The following is a 16,160-nucleotide window of genomic DNA, read 5'->3' on the forward strand; positions in this document are numbered from 1 at the left end:
TGTCCCTACTAAAAAATACAAAAATTAGCTGGGCGTGGTAGTCCCAGATACTTGGAAGGGTGAGGCAGAAGAATCGCTTGAACCTGAGAGGCAGAGGTTGCAGTAAGCTAAGATCGTGCCATTGCACTCCAGCCTGGCAACAGAGCGAGACCCTGTCTCAAAAAACAAACAAACAAACAAAAACTCAGTATTACCAGAAAAACCTATTTGCTCTAACCAGCACCTGTCAACAGACCAATAACTCTTTATCCTACACCAGAAAATGTGAATATGTCATCTCTTTGAATCCTCATAAGAATTTCCAGTAAAGTGTTATTATTACCTGAATATTACAAACAAGGAATATTCTAGGCCTCATTTCTGTACCAGTGGATTGGGATGCAAAAGACCCGGGTTCTGATCCTGACTCTATCCCCAACCTCTACTACATGTGACCTTGGCCAAGTTTCTTCTGTCTGACCCTGTTTCCTCATCTGTAAAATCAGAAGTGGATTGGCCCAAATAGTGTGTCAAGGTCCTTCCTGCTCAGACACGGCTGATTTCTGTTCTCATAAAGCACCCAGTACTAATCAATGGCCAAGGATTGATCCAAACCAGAGGCCAACCCCAGGGGCCTCAAGGGCCAGGCAGGTAGCCGCACACAAGGGCCCTATGCGCCGGCCCACCTTGAATTCCTCGTGGATGCGTTCCTCCAGGACTTTGGCAGCCTTGCGGTCTTCCATCTCCACTTTCCATTTCTCCGCCAGGATCCGGGCTTTCTCATTGGCCAGAGCATCCCGGAACTTCTTGGTGATCTCTGCCTCCTTCTGTCTCCTACCAAGAGAGCACGACAAGTATAAGCTTGTGTGAAAAACTGAAGGACCACATAGCAACAGAACTTGAAATAAAAACAATGAGCATTTTTTCCTTGGCCTATCAGAATTCAGTGTTGGCAAAGACAGAAAGAAACCGGCATTCTCATGCATGGGAGTGTAAATTTGTATAATTCTTCTGGAAGCCAGGAAAATGAGGCTAGGAAATCCTATTTCCTAGATTTTGTACACTCACTCAAGTGTACAAGGATGCATGTAGGTCAGGCATGGTGGTGCATGCCTATAATCCCAGCATTTTGGGAGGCAGTAGCAGGAGGATTGCTTGAGGCCAGGAGTTCAAGACCAGCCTAGGCAACATAGTGAGACATCATCTCTACTAAAATTTTTTTTAAAATAGCCATGTCTGGTGGCATGCATCTGTAGTCCCAGATACTCAGGAGGCTGAGGTGGGAGGATCACTTGAGCCCAGGAGATCAAGGCTGCAGAGAGCCTTGATCATGACACTGCACTTTAGCCTGGGAAACAGAGTGAGGCCCTGTCTCAAAACAAAACAAAACAAAACAAAGATGAGTAAATAATAAATTCATAAGTAAATAAAACAAAAATGCATGTAAAAGATGCTTGTCAGAGGATTTTTTATAATATAAAAAAAAGATAACCCAAATGTCCATCAATAAGACCAATAAGTTGGGTTTCCCATATCATATAATAAATACCTGTACCATATAGTAATCTTAAGTGGCATTTTGGATCTATATTAGTCAATTTGTCAAGGTGTGAATAAAACAATTTACAAAGCGTGTATTAAGTAAGCATTCACTACGGTTATCTTAGGTGGTGGGTATGAGTTGTTCTTTATTTTATTTTCAGTGTTGTTTACACGATTTGAGAATTTTTCAATTAAAATGCCATCATTAAGGCCAGCGTGGTGGGTCACGTCTGTAATCCCAACACTTTGGGAGGCCGAGGCGGGTGGATCACCTGAGGTCACGAGTTTGAGACCAGCCTGGCCAACATGATGAAACACCATCTCTACTAAAAACACAAAAATTAGCCATGCATGGTAGTGGCAGCCCTGCAATCCCAGCTACTCGGGAGGCTGAGGCAGGAGAATTGCTTGAACACAGGAGGTCGAGGTTGCAGTGAGCTGAGATCGCACTACTACACTCCAGTCTGGGCAACAAGATCAAAACTCCATCTCCAAAAAAAAAATGTTGAAGTCAATTTCACATGGATTTTCAAATTGACTGACAAAATCTTAAAGTTGTTTATGAAAGGAGTCTGACTCCAAACCTCACTGGGGTTCAATTGCTCCTCCTGTGTGAGAAAGATGGGTAATACAAAGAGGAACAAGTAGATAACAAACATGAATGTAAACTGCGGTGCCATTCCCATGAGAACTCAGTGAGAGAACAAACAAAAGCTTGTGGCATGTGTTGTCTCAGCAAATCCAAACTCTGTCCATACGGGAAGCATGGTGTTATGCCCACACCACAGATATGTTAACTGAGGCCCTGGATCAGCCAACTACTAATTGGTAGAGCCAGGATTTAAGCCCATGAGGTTTTCTGATACAAGACTCTGATGCTTTGGTCACCTGATCTTAGCAGAGCTCAAAACAGCCAGGTAGCCTGACTGGGCCTCCTTTCTCCCACCCACACCGTACTGTCCTTAGCTTGGCCCCACTCCAGGCCTCCATGCCCAGACCCCTCCCAACACCCCATAGCTCCCCTCACCAGAGCTCCTCAGCCTCCTTCTGTGCCTGCAGCCGTGCCCTCTCTGCAATCAGCTCCTCAGAGATCTCTTCATAGGGCTTGTCACCAGGGCCTTCTCCCATGATCCAGACCCAGACCTCGCCATCTGCCCCTAGGAGCCACTGGATGTGCTTGTTACCCGCTGCTTCACAATAGAAGGAGAAACAAAGAAAGAAGAAGAAACAGGTTTGATTTCCAATCAGTAAGGAATGACCTCAGCTGCCCAGTGGTATACAACCATCATTTCACTCTACAGAAACTTGTCATCTACAAAAAGAATTCCAGAGAGACCCTGGCCTGGGTGCAGGTTCACAACCATCTCCCACTCCCTATTTCTCTAGGGAGAAACACAACAGCCACACCAGCCTGCAGGGGCAGGTGTCCAAGGCCAAGCTCTCCTTCAATCTCCAGCAGAGAGAATGCAACGGTGAAAAGGAAGCCGACCATGACTTGCTCCGATTTACTCCTAAATCGCTCCACCGCCCCCATGGTGATATTTTTTAGGTTAACTGCTTTTGCTTACCTCTGCATACAGGCCAAGCTAACAATGGGAGGAATTTGGTTTATAGTTTAACTTTAAAACAAGGCTAATAGGCCCTCCCAAAACTAACCCCCCAGGAGACAAAAAGGGTGTACACACAATAACAATGTTATGTTAAAAATGTATAAAAGCACTGTGACCTGACCAAGGACAAAGAAGTTTACCTTCACTGCTGCCCAGATGCCCATAGTCATTAGTCACCCTTTAACCTCAACCCCTCCCTCATCCTCCTTCCCTTAACATAAAAGAAACCCAAAATTCATATTAGCTTAGGAGGTTCTTTAGAACACTGGTTGCCATCTTCTCAGTTTGCTGGGTCTTGGAAATGAAGTCGCTTTCCTTGCCCCAACACTTGTCTCTCAACTTATTGGCTGTTGTGTGGTAAGCAGTACAAGCTTTGGACTTGGCTATAAGAACATCAAGGGCCACTGCAGCACTCTCTGAAGGAAAAGACTTGTATCACTCCTGGGCCAAAGCAGTTAGGAGATGGTGGCCCTTCTCTGCACTCTCTCCCTCATGTCCACTGGGTAGAAACAAGGAATCAGGTGGTGGAGTAAGATGAAGCAGCCTGGGGCCCTGAGTCTCCCTGGCCCACATCAGACTGTAACATTAGCAAGAAATAAACTTGTGCTATATTCAGCCACTGAGATTTCTCAGTTTGCCTATTACAACAGATTCCACTGATTACATGACTAAAATGAAAATGTATCCCAAAAGCAGAGTGCTGCTGAAACAGAAGTATAAACTCTGTGTCACTGCTTTAGCAGTTGGGTGGTGAGTTATGTTGAACAGGCTAGAGATCCATATTATGCAGCCACAAAACATTTGGTTAAAAAGCTAGACACTGTAACTTCAAAGGCAGACCCCATGCTTTCTGAACTCTTCATTCTAAGGGAGGAGGTTGAAAAACAGAACATTAGGAATAAGTGTTGGTTGCTAGGGACTGTGTTTGGCAAGGTGTTAAAAGAAAGAAATGAATTCAAGAAAGAACTGAGTGCTTTGCAAGCTGAAATGAAAGGGAAGAGAGCAAATACAGAAATTTGGGATGTTACAGGATTGGAAAAAGCATCTCATCATATACCACGTTGCAAGAGATAGAATTTTTAAAGGTTTTGCATGACAGAGTGTAGGAAAACTTCTATGGTTAATAAAGTGACAAAGGGCACATAGCACCTGCAGGTCAGGCTCTGTGAAGTTCCTGTGGTGGCCATGAGGATGTGCTCTGTCCACCTTCAACAACAGGGAGCAACACTGACCGAGCCCCGCAGTTCTTGTGCCCTGCTTCCCAGAGGCTGCTGTTAGCCTTTTATTGAGGATACCAGGCTCATTCCCAGGAGACACCCACCTTCTTGCCAAAGGATTGTTCCCTGGACTGCACAGCTGCCTAGAACACCTCCGCCCACTGTCCCTTGCCCTCTCCTTCACTCAAGGTCAGCTTGCAATGACTCTCTCAGCCTCCTCCAGCTCTCTACCTTTCTTCGCTCCTAGGCATTTCTCTTAACAAAACCCTTGCATGATTAATCCCATCCTGTCTCTGCTCCTTAGAGAAACCAGACTAACCCCGGCACATTAAGAATGTGGTCTCTCTCTGGGTGCGGTGGTGCATGCCTTTAGTCCCAGCTACCGAGGAGGCTGAGGTGGGAGGATTGCTTGAGCCCAGAAGTACTGGACTGTAGTGCACTATGCCGATCAGGTGTCTGCACTAAGTTCAGCAACAATATGATGACCTCCTGGGAGCGGGGGACCATCAGGTTGTCTAAAGAGGGGTGAACCGGCCCAGGTCGGAATCGGAGAAGGTCAAAACTTCCGTGCTGATCAGTAGCGGGATCGTGCCTGTGAATAGCCACTGTGCTCCAGCCTGAGCAACATAGCGAGACCCCGTCTCTAAAAAAAAAAATTTTTAATTGTTTAAAAACAGTGTGATCTCTCACACTTACTTTTACAAAATGCATCAAGGAAGATGCCCTTCAGGTGAAACGGAGAGGCACAGGGGTGAAGGGGCAAAGGAAGAACGTCAAGATGAGAAATATGTCTAGAAAAGAATTTTAGATGTTGTTGGCCGGGCACAGTGGCACACGCCTGTAATCACAGCACTTTGGGAGGCCAAGGCAGGTGGATCACCTGAGGTTAGGAGTTTGACACCAGCCTGACCAACATGGTGAAACCCTGTCCCTACTAAAAAATACAAAAATTAGCTGGGCACGGTGGTAGGCACCTGTAATCCCAGCTACTCAGGAGGCTGTGGCAGGAGAATCACTTGAACCCAGGAGGTGGAGGTTGCAGTGAGCCGAGATCATCCCATTGCACTCCAGTCTGGGTAACAGAGCAAGACTCCGTGTCAAAATATAAAAAAAGAAAAAGAAAAAAAAAGAATTTTAGATATTGTTACTGGGACACGAAAGCAAACAGAAGCCACTTAAGTTTTTGAGCCTGGATTTAAAAGTCTTTGGTTGTTCATGACTTAAACGGCCCTTGAGCATCCAAGTCTGATGACCAGGAGACAGGTTTCAAAGGCTACACTGGTCTACAGGGTGAGAGTCTCAACGTTCACTTCAGAGGAGGCCAATGGGAATCGAAGACAAAAAGCCTCATCCAGGCTGGAGTCAGTGTCCACTCAAGGAATTCTCTTCACTGCAAGGCAGGGAAACTTCATGGAGCCTGACCTGTAGGACTTCAGAAATGCTATAGATTGGAGACTGTGGCTCTCATGTTCTCCACTTTTCCAGGTGGCATTTCCTTAGTGGGTATTCTGACCCTGCTCCAGCACTGTGTATAGTGCCTTAGGGGTGACAGATGTTTAAATGCTATGTCTTCTCAGCACATTCAGACCTGATAGAGATGAGTGCAGAACCCCGGAGACAGTGGACTTTGAGGTGGATGCAGTGACTGGCTGGGACCTGAAGGTGTCCTCGTAAGAGGTAGTGAGTGTATTTTAGATGGAGGAGAAGAATGAAATGTGTGGATGGCCAGAATGACAATTTAGGACAGTAACAATGCAATGTTCACCACCCCATGTCTCTTCCTGAGCCCACAGATGACTGCATTCCTCAGCTTCTCTTCAGTTCTGTGGGGCCATGTGACTGAATTCTAATCCACGGAATGTCAGGGAAGGAATTTGTGCCACTTTCAGGCTAAGGCCGTTAGCAGCTGGTGTGCCTTTTCCCATTTTCACTCTTGTCCACCCAGCTGGAAATAAATGGTGGAATTTCAAGAAAAAAAGCATCCTGATCCATCAGCCAATGTTTGAAAGCAAGCCACACAGAAGAACTACCCAACCCACATCAAATTGTGAAATAGTTAAGTAATAAACCTTCATCATATTGATCTACTGAAATTTCAGGTTTTTCTATATGTGCAAGGCAGCAGTAATTCTCCAAATGTATATAGGAGGGCACTGTTATTTTTAAGTATGTTACAAGCAATAGAGTAGTAAAGAAACAACAATTTAATGATTTAATTGTGACTGATAGAAACAAAGAGGCAACCATTCCTTAGAATTATAAAACTTTCAAATTAATAGTGGGTAGAAATAAATGATAAGAGGATTACCCATCCTGCTAAGCAAGGAGAAAAGACAAAGCAACACAAAAAATGGGTAGCTATTACAGCAGGCACTACCAACTAACTACCCACCCTCCATGCCTGCCTCACCACAGAACCCCAAGTTGTTCAGGGTGCAGCAGAGATCTCCATCTTTTAGGAAAGGAGAATTTCTACCGCCACGCCAAAGGAAAAATAACAATTGATCTGGCAGGGCATGGTGGCTCATGCCTGTAATCCCAGCACTTTGGGTGGCCAAGGTGGGCAGATCACCTGAGGTCAGGAGTTCAAGACCAGCTTGGCCAACATGGTGAAAACCCGTCTCTACTAAAACTACAAAAATGAGCCAGGCATGGTGATGCACACCTGTAATCCCAGCTACTCAGGAGGCTGAGGTGGGAGAATCACTTCAACCTAGGAGGCAGAGATTGCAGTGAGCCAAGATCATGCCACTGCACTCCAGCCTGGGCAATAAGTAAGACTCCGTCTCAAAAAAGAAAAAAAAAATTGGTCTAATCCCATCAGGTAATATTATTCTCATTGGCAAGTGATTCATCTATAAGTGATCAGATGTCCCCATTTCTGACAAAGAAGATATAAGCAGATGTTCCAGTGAAGGGTTCTTCTCCAAACAAATGGATCAGTGTTTTCAGGAGAAACACTTTCATGCTTCACTCTTTTACCCCACTTTCTACTTCCTGCTGGGAATGAAGCAGTGACGTCTGGAGCAGCTGGAATACTTTTGCAACCATGAGGATAAAAGCCACATGCGAAGGATGGGGAAGCGAAAGAAAGAAGGGAAGGGGTCCTTGGCGATCTTGTTGAGCAGCTAAACTAACATTACCCAGTGCAGCACATCTCCAGATTTCCTTGTCATCTGAGAAAAACAAGGAACCTTAAGAAATAAAGTCCTTTAGTTGGGTGTGGTGGTGCCTCTAGTCTCAGCTACTAGGGAGGCTGAGGCAGGAAGATCCCTTGAGCCCAGGAGTTGGAGACTGCAGTGAGCTATGATTGCACCGCTGCACTCACTCCAGCCTAGGTGAGAAAGCAAGAACATGTCTCTTTTTAAAAAAGAATAAAAAAAGGAAAAGAAATAAAGTTCTTCATAGAGATAGAGGGTAGAATGATGGTTACCAGAAGCTGGGAAGGGTAGTAGGGCTGGGGGTAGGGAGTAGTGGGAATGGTTAATGGGTACAAAAATATAGTTAGTGTAAAAGTGAATGAAATATGGCCTGAGAAGGACTCCATTGTTCTCTATTTGAGTCCTCTCAAATAGAGAGGACAAACCTTAACCAAACTCAATAGGTAGACAAGATTGAAACCCTACCTTAGGATGACAATCCTGTAACAATAGCTGAGTCTTGGCCAATCCCAGCGACCATACTTCAACCACTCATAGACTGCTGAGTGTTTAAAATGTTCAAATAAGGCAAACGTCAACCTATGACCAATTCAGCTGTTTCTGTACCTTACTTCCAATTTCCCTTTTTTTGTCTATAAATTTGTTCTGACCACAAGGTATCCCTGAAGTCTCTCTGTATCTGCAGTGATTCTGAGGGCTGCCCAATTGGCAAATCATTCAGTGCTCAATTAACTTCCTTTAATTCAGCTGAAGTTTTCCTTTCAACAATAGAATGAACATGTGGCTTAGGCCACAAAGTTAATGGCATGTTACTGAAATGGGGAACATGGAAGAAAGAGGCTGGAGATATCAATATTCTGTTTTGGCCAAATTAAGTTTGAGATGCTTTTATTCAACTCAACAGGCAGTTGAATAAAATAGAATTCAGGGGAAAGGATGAGGCTAAGAAATAGGTGTTTTGACTCTTCAGTGTATAGATGATATTTAAAGCCAAGGAAATGGATGGGATCAGCTAGAGAGTGAGAACTGGTAAAAAATGGAAGACATCCAAGGACATTGTCCCAGGAGAGACACTCTAATACTTCAAGAAGAGGAGGACCCAAAGCAGACCTGGAGAGAGAGGGTTGTGAGGCAGAAGAGGAACCTGTGAGTGTAGTATCCCAAGCCAAGTGGAGAAAGAATTTCAGAAAGCAAGGAGAAAGGAACCTTGCAATTGCTGCTACTGGGTAGATGAGATGAGGGCTGAGAATTGGACGCTGGATTCAGCAACATGGAGATCACTGGTGATCTTGACATGAGTGGTTTCCTGTGTCTGTGAAAAGGAAGACTTGGAAACTTGAAAACATTTAGAGGAAGATATAAAAGTGTATCATTATAACTTTGGAGAAGGGAAGAATTTGTTCTACAAGATGTAAAAAGAATAAACTGCAAGACACAATGTTGATAAGTTTGAGTACAGATTAAAGTTTAAAATTTCTACACACAAAAAGCACATCATAAAGACAATTAAAAATCAAAACTTCAAATGAGAGAAAACATTTGAATACCTGTAACCATCAAATGATCACAACTATTAATAAAAGTAGTAATAACAGCTAACATCTATAGCGGGCTTATCTACTAATTACAGTTCAACATATTTTATATGTACCAACATACAGAAATCCAGAACAATTTTTCTCAACTGGAATTCTGTAAGAGAAATAAGCCCTATGAAACATAATTTGAATGACTTTTCTCAATTTTCCTAAGGATGACATATAGGTAGTACCAACCTACATGCCTTGTGGGAGAGTTAACTCAGCACATGCAATGCATTCTTTAGGACAAGAGTTACCAAATAATTGGTTCTCAGAGCCCCTTGTATTCTTCAAAAATACTAAGTATTTCAAAGAACATCTGTTGTTGTAGGTTATATCTATCAATATTTCCCCTAGTTAAAACTGAGAACTTTTAAAATATTTATTTATTTAAAATAATGCTAAATCATCATATATTAACATATACTGTATAATAGTTAATGAAAAAGAATGATGTATTCTAAAACAAATATGTAATTGAAAAACAGGGTGAAAACACCATGGCATTGATCTGGGCAATTATTTTTTGGATATAAACCCAAAAGCACATGCAACAACAGCAAAAATAAACAAATGGGATAATGTCAAACTACAAAGCTTCTGCAAGCCAAGGAAACAATTAACAGAGCAAAGAGATAATCTACAGAATGGAAGAAAATATCTTCAAACCATATATCTGGTAAGGAGTTAATATCCAAAATATTATAAGGACTCAAACAACTCAACAGAAGAAAACAAATAACCCAATTAAAAAATGGGCAAAGGAGCTGAATAGATATTTCTCAAAGGAAGGCATACAAATAGCCAACAGGTATATGCAAAAATGTTCAGCACCACAGGTCACACAGGTCATCAGAGAAATGCAAATTAAAACCACACTGAGATGTCGCCTCACACCTGTAAGAATGACTATTGTCAAAAAGATGAAAGATAACAAATGTGAAAGAGGATGTTGAAAAAATGGAGGCTTTTACACTGTTGGTGGGAATATAAATTAATGCAGCTATTGTGAAAAACAGTATGAAGGTTCCTGAAAAAAATTACAGGTAGTACCCTATGATCCAGTGATCCCACTGCTGGATAAATATCCAGAGGTAATGAAATTAGTATGCTGAAGAGTTATCTGAGCTCCCACGTTCACTGCAGTGTTATGCACAATAGCCAAAATATGGAATCAGCCTAAGTGATTATAAACTGATATGATGGACAGGGAAAATATGGTACGTATTCAGTAAGTCCTCACATAATGTCACTGATAGTTTCTTGGAAACTGTAACTTTAAGCAAAATCACATACAGCCAGTTTTCAAATAATGTCATTTCGTTCAATGTCATTTTGTTAAAACGTTTATGAGAAAAAGATTGGTTTTGTTATTTGTCATTTCACTTAAAGTCACAGTTTCCAAGAACCTATCAGTGACATTAAGTGAGGACTTACCTGTACACAGTGGAGTATTTATTATTCAGCCTTAAAGAGAAGGTAGTTCGGCTGGGTGAGGTGGCTCACGCCTGTAATCCCAGCACTTTGGGAGACTGAGGTGGGAGAATCACAAGGTCAAGAGAGCAAGACCATCCTGGCCAACATGGTGAAACTCTGTCACTACTAAAATACAAAAATTAGCTGGGCGTGGTGGCGCATGCCTGTAGTCCCAGCTACTTGGGAGGCTGAGTCAGGAGAAATGCTTGAATCCGGGAGGTGGAGGTTGCAGTGAGCTGGGATTGTGCCACTCCACTCCAGCCTGGCACCTGGCAAAAGGGCAAGACTCTGTCTCAAAAAAAAAAAAAAAGAGAGAGAGAGAAGGTAGTTCTCTCATTTGTGACAACATGGAGGACATTATGTTAAGCGAAATGAGGCAGGCACAGAAAGACAAATACCACATTATCTCACTTATATGTGGAATTTTTTAAAGTTGTTACTAGGGTACGGGGGCTGTGGGCAGGGAGGGGGATTAGAAGATTTCTGAATTATATATATATACATATATGTAAAATTGGAAGAGTGGTCTTGCTTTACATTTTTGCAAATCTATTCAATGCCCAGCTTAANTTTGAGGTAGAGTTTCACTCTGTTGCCCAGGCTGGAGTGCAATGGTGTGATCATGGCTCACTGCAACCTCCACCTCCTGGGTTCAAGTGATTCTCCTGCCTCAGCCTCCCGACTAGCTGGGACTACAGGTATGTGCCACCATGCCTGGCTAACTTTTTATTTTTAGTAGAGATAGGGTTTCACCATGCTGGCCAGGCTGGTCTGTCTGCCTCAGCCTTCCAAAGTGCTGGGATTACAGGCGTGAGCCATTTAATTAATTTTATGGTATGAATGTCACAAGTTTAATCTCTAAGATTCCAAGTAGAAGTTTCAGAAAGAGATCCTTAATGCTATTTCCTTTTGTTAATTAGGAAATCATGGAATTTCTGGCAGAGAGGCCCATTGGCACGCCCGCAGCTGCTTGGGGAATAATTAGGCTCCATACTGAGGAGAGTTTTATTTAAGGCCCTAGGAATGTGGATTTTTTTTTTTTTTTTACTAGGGTGTGGGGGGCTGTGGGCAGGGAGGGGGATTAGAAGATTTCTGAATTATATATATATACATATATGTAAAATTGGAAGAGTGGTCTTGCTTTACATTTTTGCAAATCTATTCAATGCCCAGCTTAACAGAAAGCAGCTGTATTACTCATATCTTCTCCTGTAATTTTGTTTGAAGTATATTTTGAAAAATTGGACTTCACCCAGTTATATAGTTAGAAAAAAGAAAACAGAATCACTTTTTCAGATAATCTCTGATACTACATCAAAACTCAAACAAGTAGTAGTTTCTTAAATGTTAGTTGCAATGTGGTATCTGAAACCATATCAATGAATTTATTGTACTTTGTTGTATTAAAAGTCATTAGCTATGTTAATTTCTCAGTTTTGACCAGGGAACCTTAGTGACATAATGTATTACCATAAAAGGAATCTAGGTACTGTATATAGGTATGCTCTGAGCTACTTTGCAATTAACTTTAGACTTCTGCAAGTCTAAAGTTAATTCAAAATAAAAAGTTTAAAATTTAAAAAGCAAAATAAGTTGAAAATCCATTTGTTTGTTTTCACTTTGAATGAATCTTTTACCTATGCATAATTTTGCAACATTACTCATTGGTCCTTTGGAGAATATTGGTTCATTGAATCAAACAGATCCTCCAAACACTGACTTATTTTATTTTGCAATATCTGAAAAGTCATATTTGTAAATATCACCAAGAATCTTATAAGAAAAGTCATTATGTAGTTGTAAACTAATAAGCCCATTGTGGCAGACACAAATTTTCAGAAAATTTTAATTTTTCCTTTAAAGCTGAAATTTTATCATTGATATGAATTCTATCAGTTGCTTTTCCTTAAGTGACAGATTCATTTTATTTTCAAATACCCAAGTCTGAAAAAAACATATATAGCTTGTCTGTCAGTGTTCCTTCAAGTAAAAATGGCGTCCCATGAATAAAGAGGCTAGTTCAGCAAGTAACTTGAACAATCACACATGCTTTTCTCAAAACACTCATCATACATCAGTTTGCAACAGAAACACTTGATGCATACTTCCCATTTTGACACACAATATGAAGTTTACTGTTTCACCAATGAGTGAAACCATTATTGATTTTATTGTGAGTGTGTGATGGTGAAAAATACAATGACTACTGCCAATAAGGTTCCAGAAGATTCACCCACTATTAATTTTGCATTATTAGTACAAATGTAAAAAAAAAAAAGTAAATAACCTCTTAGTGTTGTTGTGAAAATAGTGTTGACCTTGTAGGCCTCCAAGAAAAGCCTCACAGAACCCAGGAATTCATGAACCACACTTTNGACCTTGTAGGCCTCCAAGAAAAGCCTCACAGAACCCAGGAATTCATGAACCACACTTTGAGAATCACTGCCAGCATAACAGAACTTAATTTTCATACAAGATTCTAATAAAATAAAAAAACAAGCAAAAGAAAAAAAAAAAAAAAAAAAAAAAAAAAAAAAAAACCCTGACCAGGCACAGTGGTTCAGGCCTATCTATAATTCCAGCACTTTGAGAGGCTAAGGCAAGAGAATTGCCCAAAGCCAGGAGTTTAAGACCAGCCTGGGTCACAAAGCAAGACCCCCTGGCTAAAGTAAAAAAAAAGTAGCCAGGTATGGTGGTATGCACCTAAAGTCCCAACTACTAGGAAGGCTGAGGCTAGAGGACTGCTTGAGCCCAGGAGTTCAAGGTTGTAGTGAGCTATAACCATGCCATTATACCCCAGCCTGGGTGATGAAACAAGACTCTATCTCCAAAAGACAAGAAAAACCTTATCTAAGAATATATAAATAATTCCTATACATGAATTGAAAAATAATGAATAGCCTTATTTAAAAAAAATGGGGGGGATGCAACAGATATCGTGGCAAATGCTGTTAGTTACCCACTTGTTAACCCTCCCTCCACTGCCTCCTGGCTACTGGTACTCTGAGTTTAATCAAGACAGCAATATGCTTGCTTAAAATTCTCATTTTCTCAGTCTCCCAGAAAAGGGTGGTCAAGTGACAAGGTTCTGACCAATGAATGTAAATAGAAATTTACCGGGGAGTTGCGGGAAACATTTTGCTGTCCTGATATCGACACCACCCGGGCTTTCTTTCTCCTCTTCTTTATACCGAAGAGCAGATGTGATGTCAGGAAGCACAATAGCCACTGTAGACCCAAACGCTAGGCCACCGTCTGAGGATCACTAAAGAAGAGCCAGAGGTGTCAGCCCGGCACTGTGGCCCATGCCTGTAATCAAAGCAGTTTGGGAGGCGGAGGTGGGTGGATCATCTGAGGTCAGGAGTTTGAGAACAGCCTGGCCAACCTAGTGAAATCCCGTCTCTTCTAAAAATACAAAAAATTAGCTGGGCGTGGTGACAGGCACCTGTAATCCCAGCTACTTGGGGAGGCTGAGGCAGGAGAATCTCTTGAACCCGGGAGGCGGAGGTTGCAGTGAGCCAAGATTGTACCACTGCACTTCAGCCTGGCAACAAGAGCGAAACTCCTGTCTCAAAAAAAAAAAAAAAAAAAAACAGATCCACAAAATTAAATTCAGGTTATCACAGTATAATCATATAATGCCACTTATATAACGATTAAGCAACATATTGCTAATGAGCACAAAATGTATATTGCAGTAAGAAACAGATATAAGCATGATAAACATTGAATTTGCAATAAGGGTTGCATAAGAGATGGGGAGTGAGATTGTAGAAAGGCACCAAAGTAGGTCTCGACTGAATCTGAATTGTTTAAGTAAAAACAAATAAGGCACTAATGTTAACATTCGATAAATATACCATGGGCCCATGGGTATTTATAATATTATTTTCTATTGTACCTGTTCATTCGAATGTTTTATACCGAGAAATGTTAAAAGCATTATAAAATATATATAAACTAATTTTCAATCTAATATATTAGAAAAAGAATGATAAAATAAGATAAAAGAGAATAGGAAGAAAGAACAAATGAAGACAAAAGCTAAGATTGGTAAAATACAAAGCATGTATATTATAAATAAAACTAAATATTTGTTCTTTGGAAAATATAATAAAATAGAAACTGCCTGGCATACCCAATTAAGTAAAAATTAAATAAAACAAAAATATATACCATTAGGAATGAAAAGACAATATAAAACAAGAAGCGATTATAAAGAATATGTGCTACTCTATCTTAATAACTTTGAAAATATATAGATATAAGCATAAATCTTCATGAGCTCAGGTTAGACCTTCATGACTTAAGAAACAAGGGTTTCTTAAATATGACAGCAAAAGTATAGGCAAGGAATGGTTGCACACATCTATGAACATACTAAAAACTAGTAAATTACATACTTTAAATGCATGACTTAAGGTTGGGTGCAGTAGCTCACACCTGTAATCCTAGCACTTTGGGAAGCCAAGGTGGACACAGTGCTTGAGCCCAAGAGTTCAAGACAAGCCTTGACCACATGGCAAATCCCTGTCTCCACCCCCACCCCAAAAAATAGCTGGTTGTGTAGTGGTAGGCACCTGTAGTCCCAACTACTGGAGAGGCTGAGGTGGGAGGATCACTTGAGCCCAGAAGATGGAGGTTGCAGTAAGCCAAGATTGAGCCACTGCACTCCAGCCTGGGTGAAAAAGTGAGACTCTGTCTCAATAAGTAAATAAATAAATAAATAAATGATGATTATATGGCATATTAATTATCTCTCAATAAAGCTGATTTTAAAAAAAGTTTTTTCTGGTGATTAATAGGATAAGTAGGAAAAATTAAAATCTATAGAAAATCTGAACAGTGTTATCAACTAACTTAATTGGTATTTATGGAACACTTCACATGACAGCTGAATACTTTCTCTTTCAAGTACCTACAGAACACTCAGCAAGATAGATAGGATTCTCAGTTATTGAAAAAAAATCAGCAAGCATAAAATATTTGAAATCATGTGTGCTATGTTCTCTGATCACAGTGGAATGTATCTAGAAATCAATGACAAAAAAATACTTGAAAAAATCCTTTCAAATATTCAGAAACTAAACAACACAATTCTAAGTAGCCCTTGGATTGAAAAAAAATCACAAGGTGAATTAGAAAATATTTTAATTGAAGAAATATTTTTAAATAACTTGTAAAAATGCATGTAATGTAGTTAAAGCAGGGCACTGAAAGACATTTATAGCATCAAATGCCTATATTCAAAAAGAAATGTTTCAAATCAATGGTCTAGGCTTCCACACTAAGAAACTTGAAAATAAGAACAAATTAAATCCAAAAGTAAAAGTGAAAAAGAGCCTGTAATCCCAGCACTTTGGAAGGCCAAGGAAGGCAGATCACGAGGTCAGGAGTTCAAGACCAGACGGGCCAACATGGTGAAACCCCATCTGTACTAAAAATTACAAAAATTAGCTGGACATGGTGGCTCATGCCTGTGATCTCAGCTACTCGGGAGGTTGAGGTAGGAGAATTGCTTGAACCGGGACCTGGGAAGTGAAGGTTGCAGTGAGCCGAGATAGCACCACTGCACTCCAGCCTGGGCTACAGAGC

General features: G+C 41.0%; 1 protein-coding gene across 2 annotated transcripts in view; it reads right to left on the reverse strand.

Moving 5' to 3' along the window:
• The window catches only part of SH2D4B (SH2 domain containing 4B), a 102,835-nt gene that overhangs the window by 64,706 nt on the left and 21,969 nt on the right, over window positions 1–16,160 (reverse strand). Inside the window, exons 2-3 of one of the 2 annotated variants that reach the window (XM_037736811.1) lie at window positions 2,549–2,708; window positions 666–813 (exon numbers count right to left, since the gene is read on the reverse strand). In XM_037736811.1, the coding sequence (XP_037592739.1) occupies window positions 666–813; window positions 2,549–2,708 (308 nt within the window). Of the gene's footprint in view, window positions 1–665; window positions 814–2,548; window positions 2,712–16,160 lie in introns of both variants that reach the window. The other variant, XM_017523664.2, reaches the window with a different exon arrangement.

Source organism: Cebus imitator, unplaced genomic scaffold (assembly GCF_001604975.1).
Source record: "Cebus imitator isolate Cc_AM_T3 unplaced genomic scaffold, Cebus_imitator-1.0 Scaffold29, whole genome shotgun sequence".
Classification (NCBI taxonomy): domain Eukaryota; kingdom Metazoa; phylum Chordata; class Mammalia; order Primates; family Cebidae; genus Cebus; species Cebus imitator.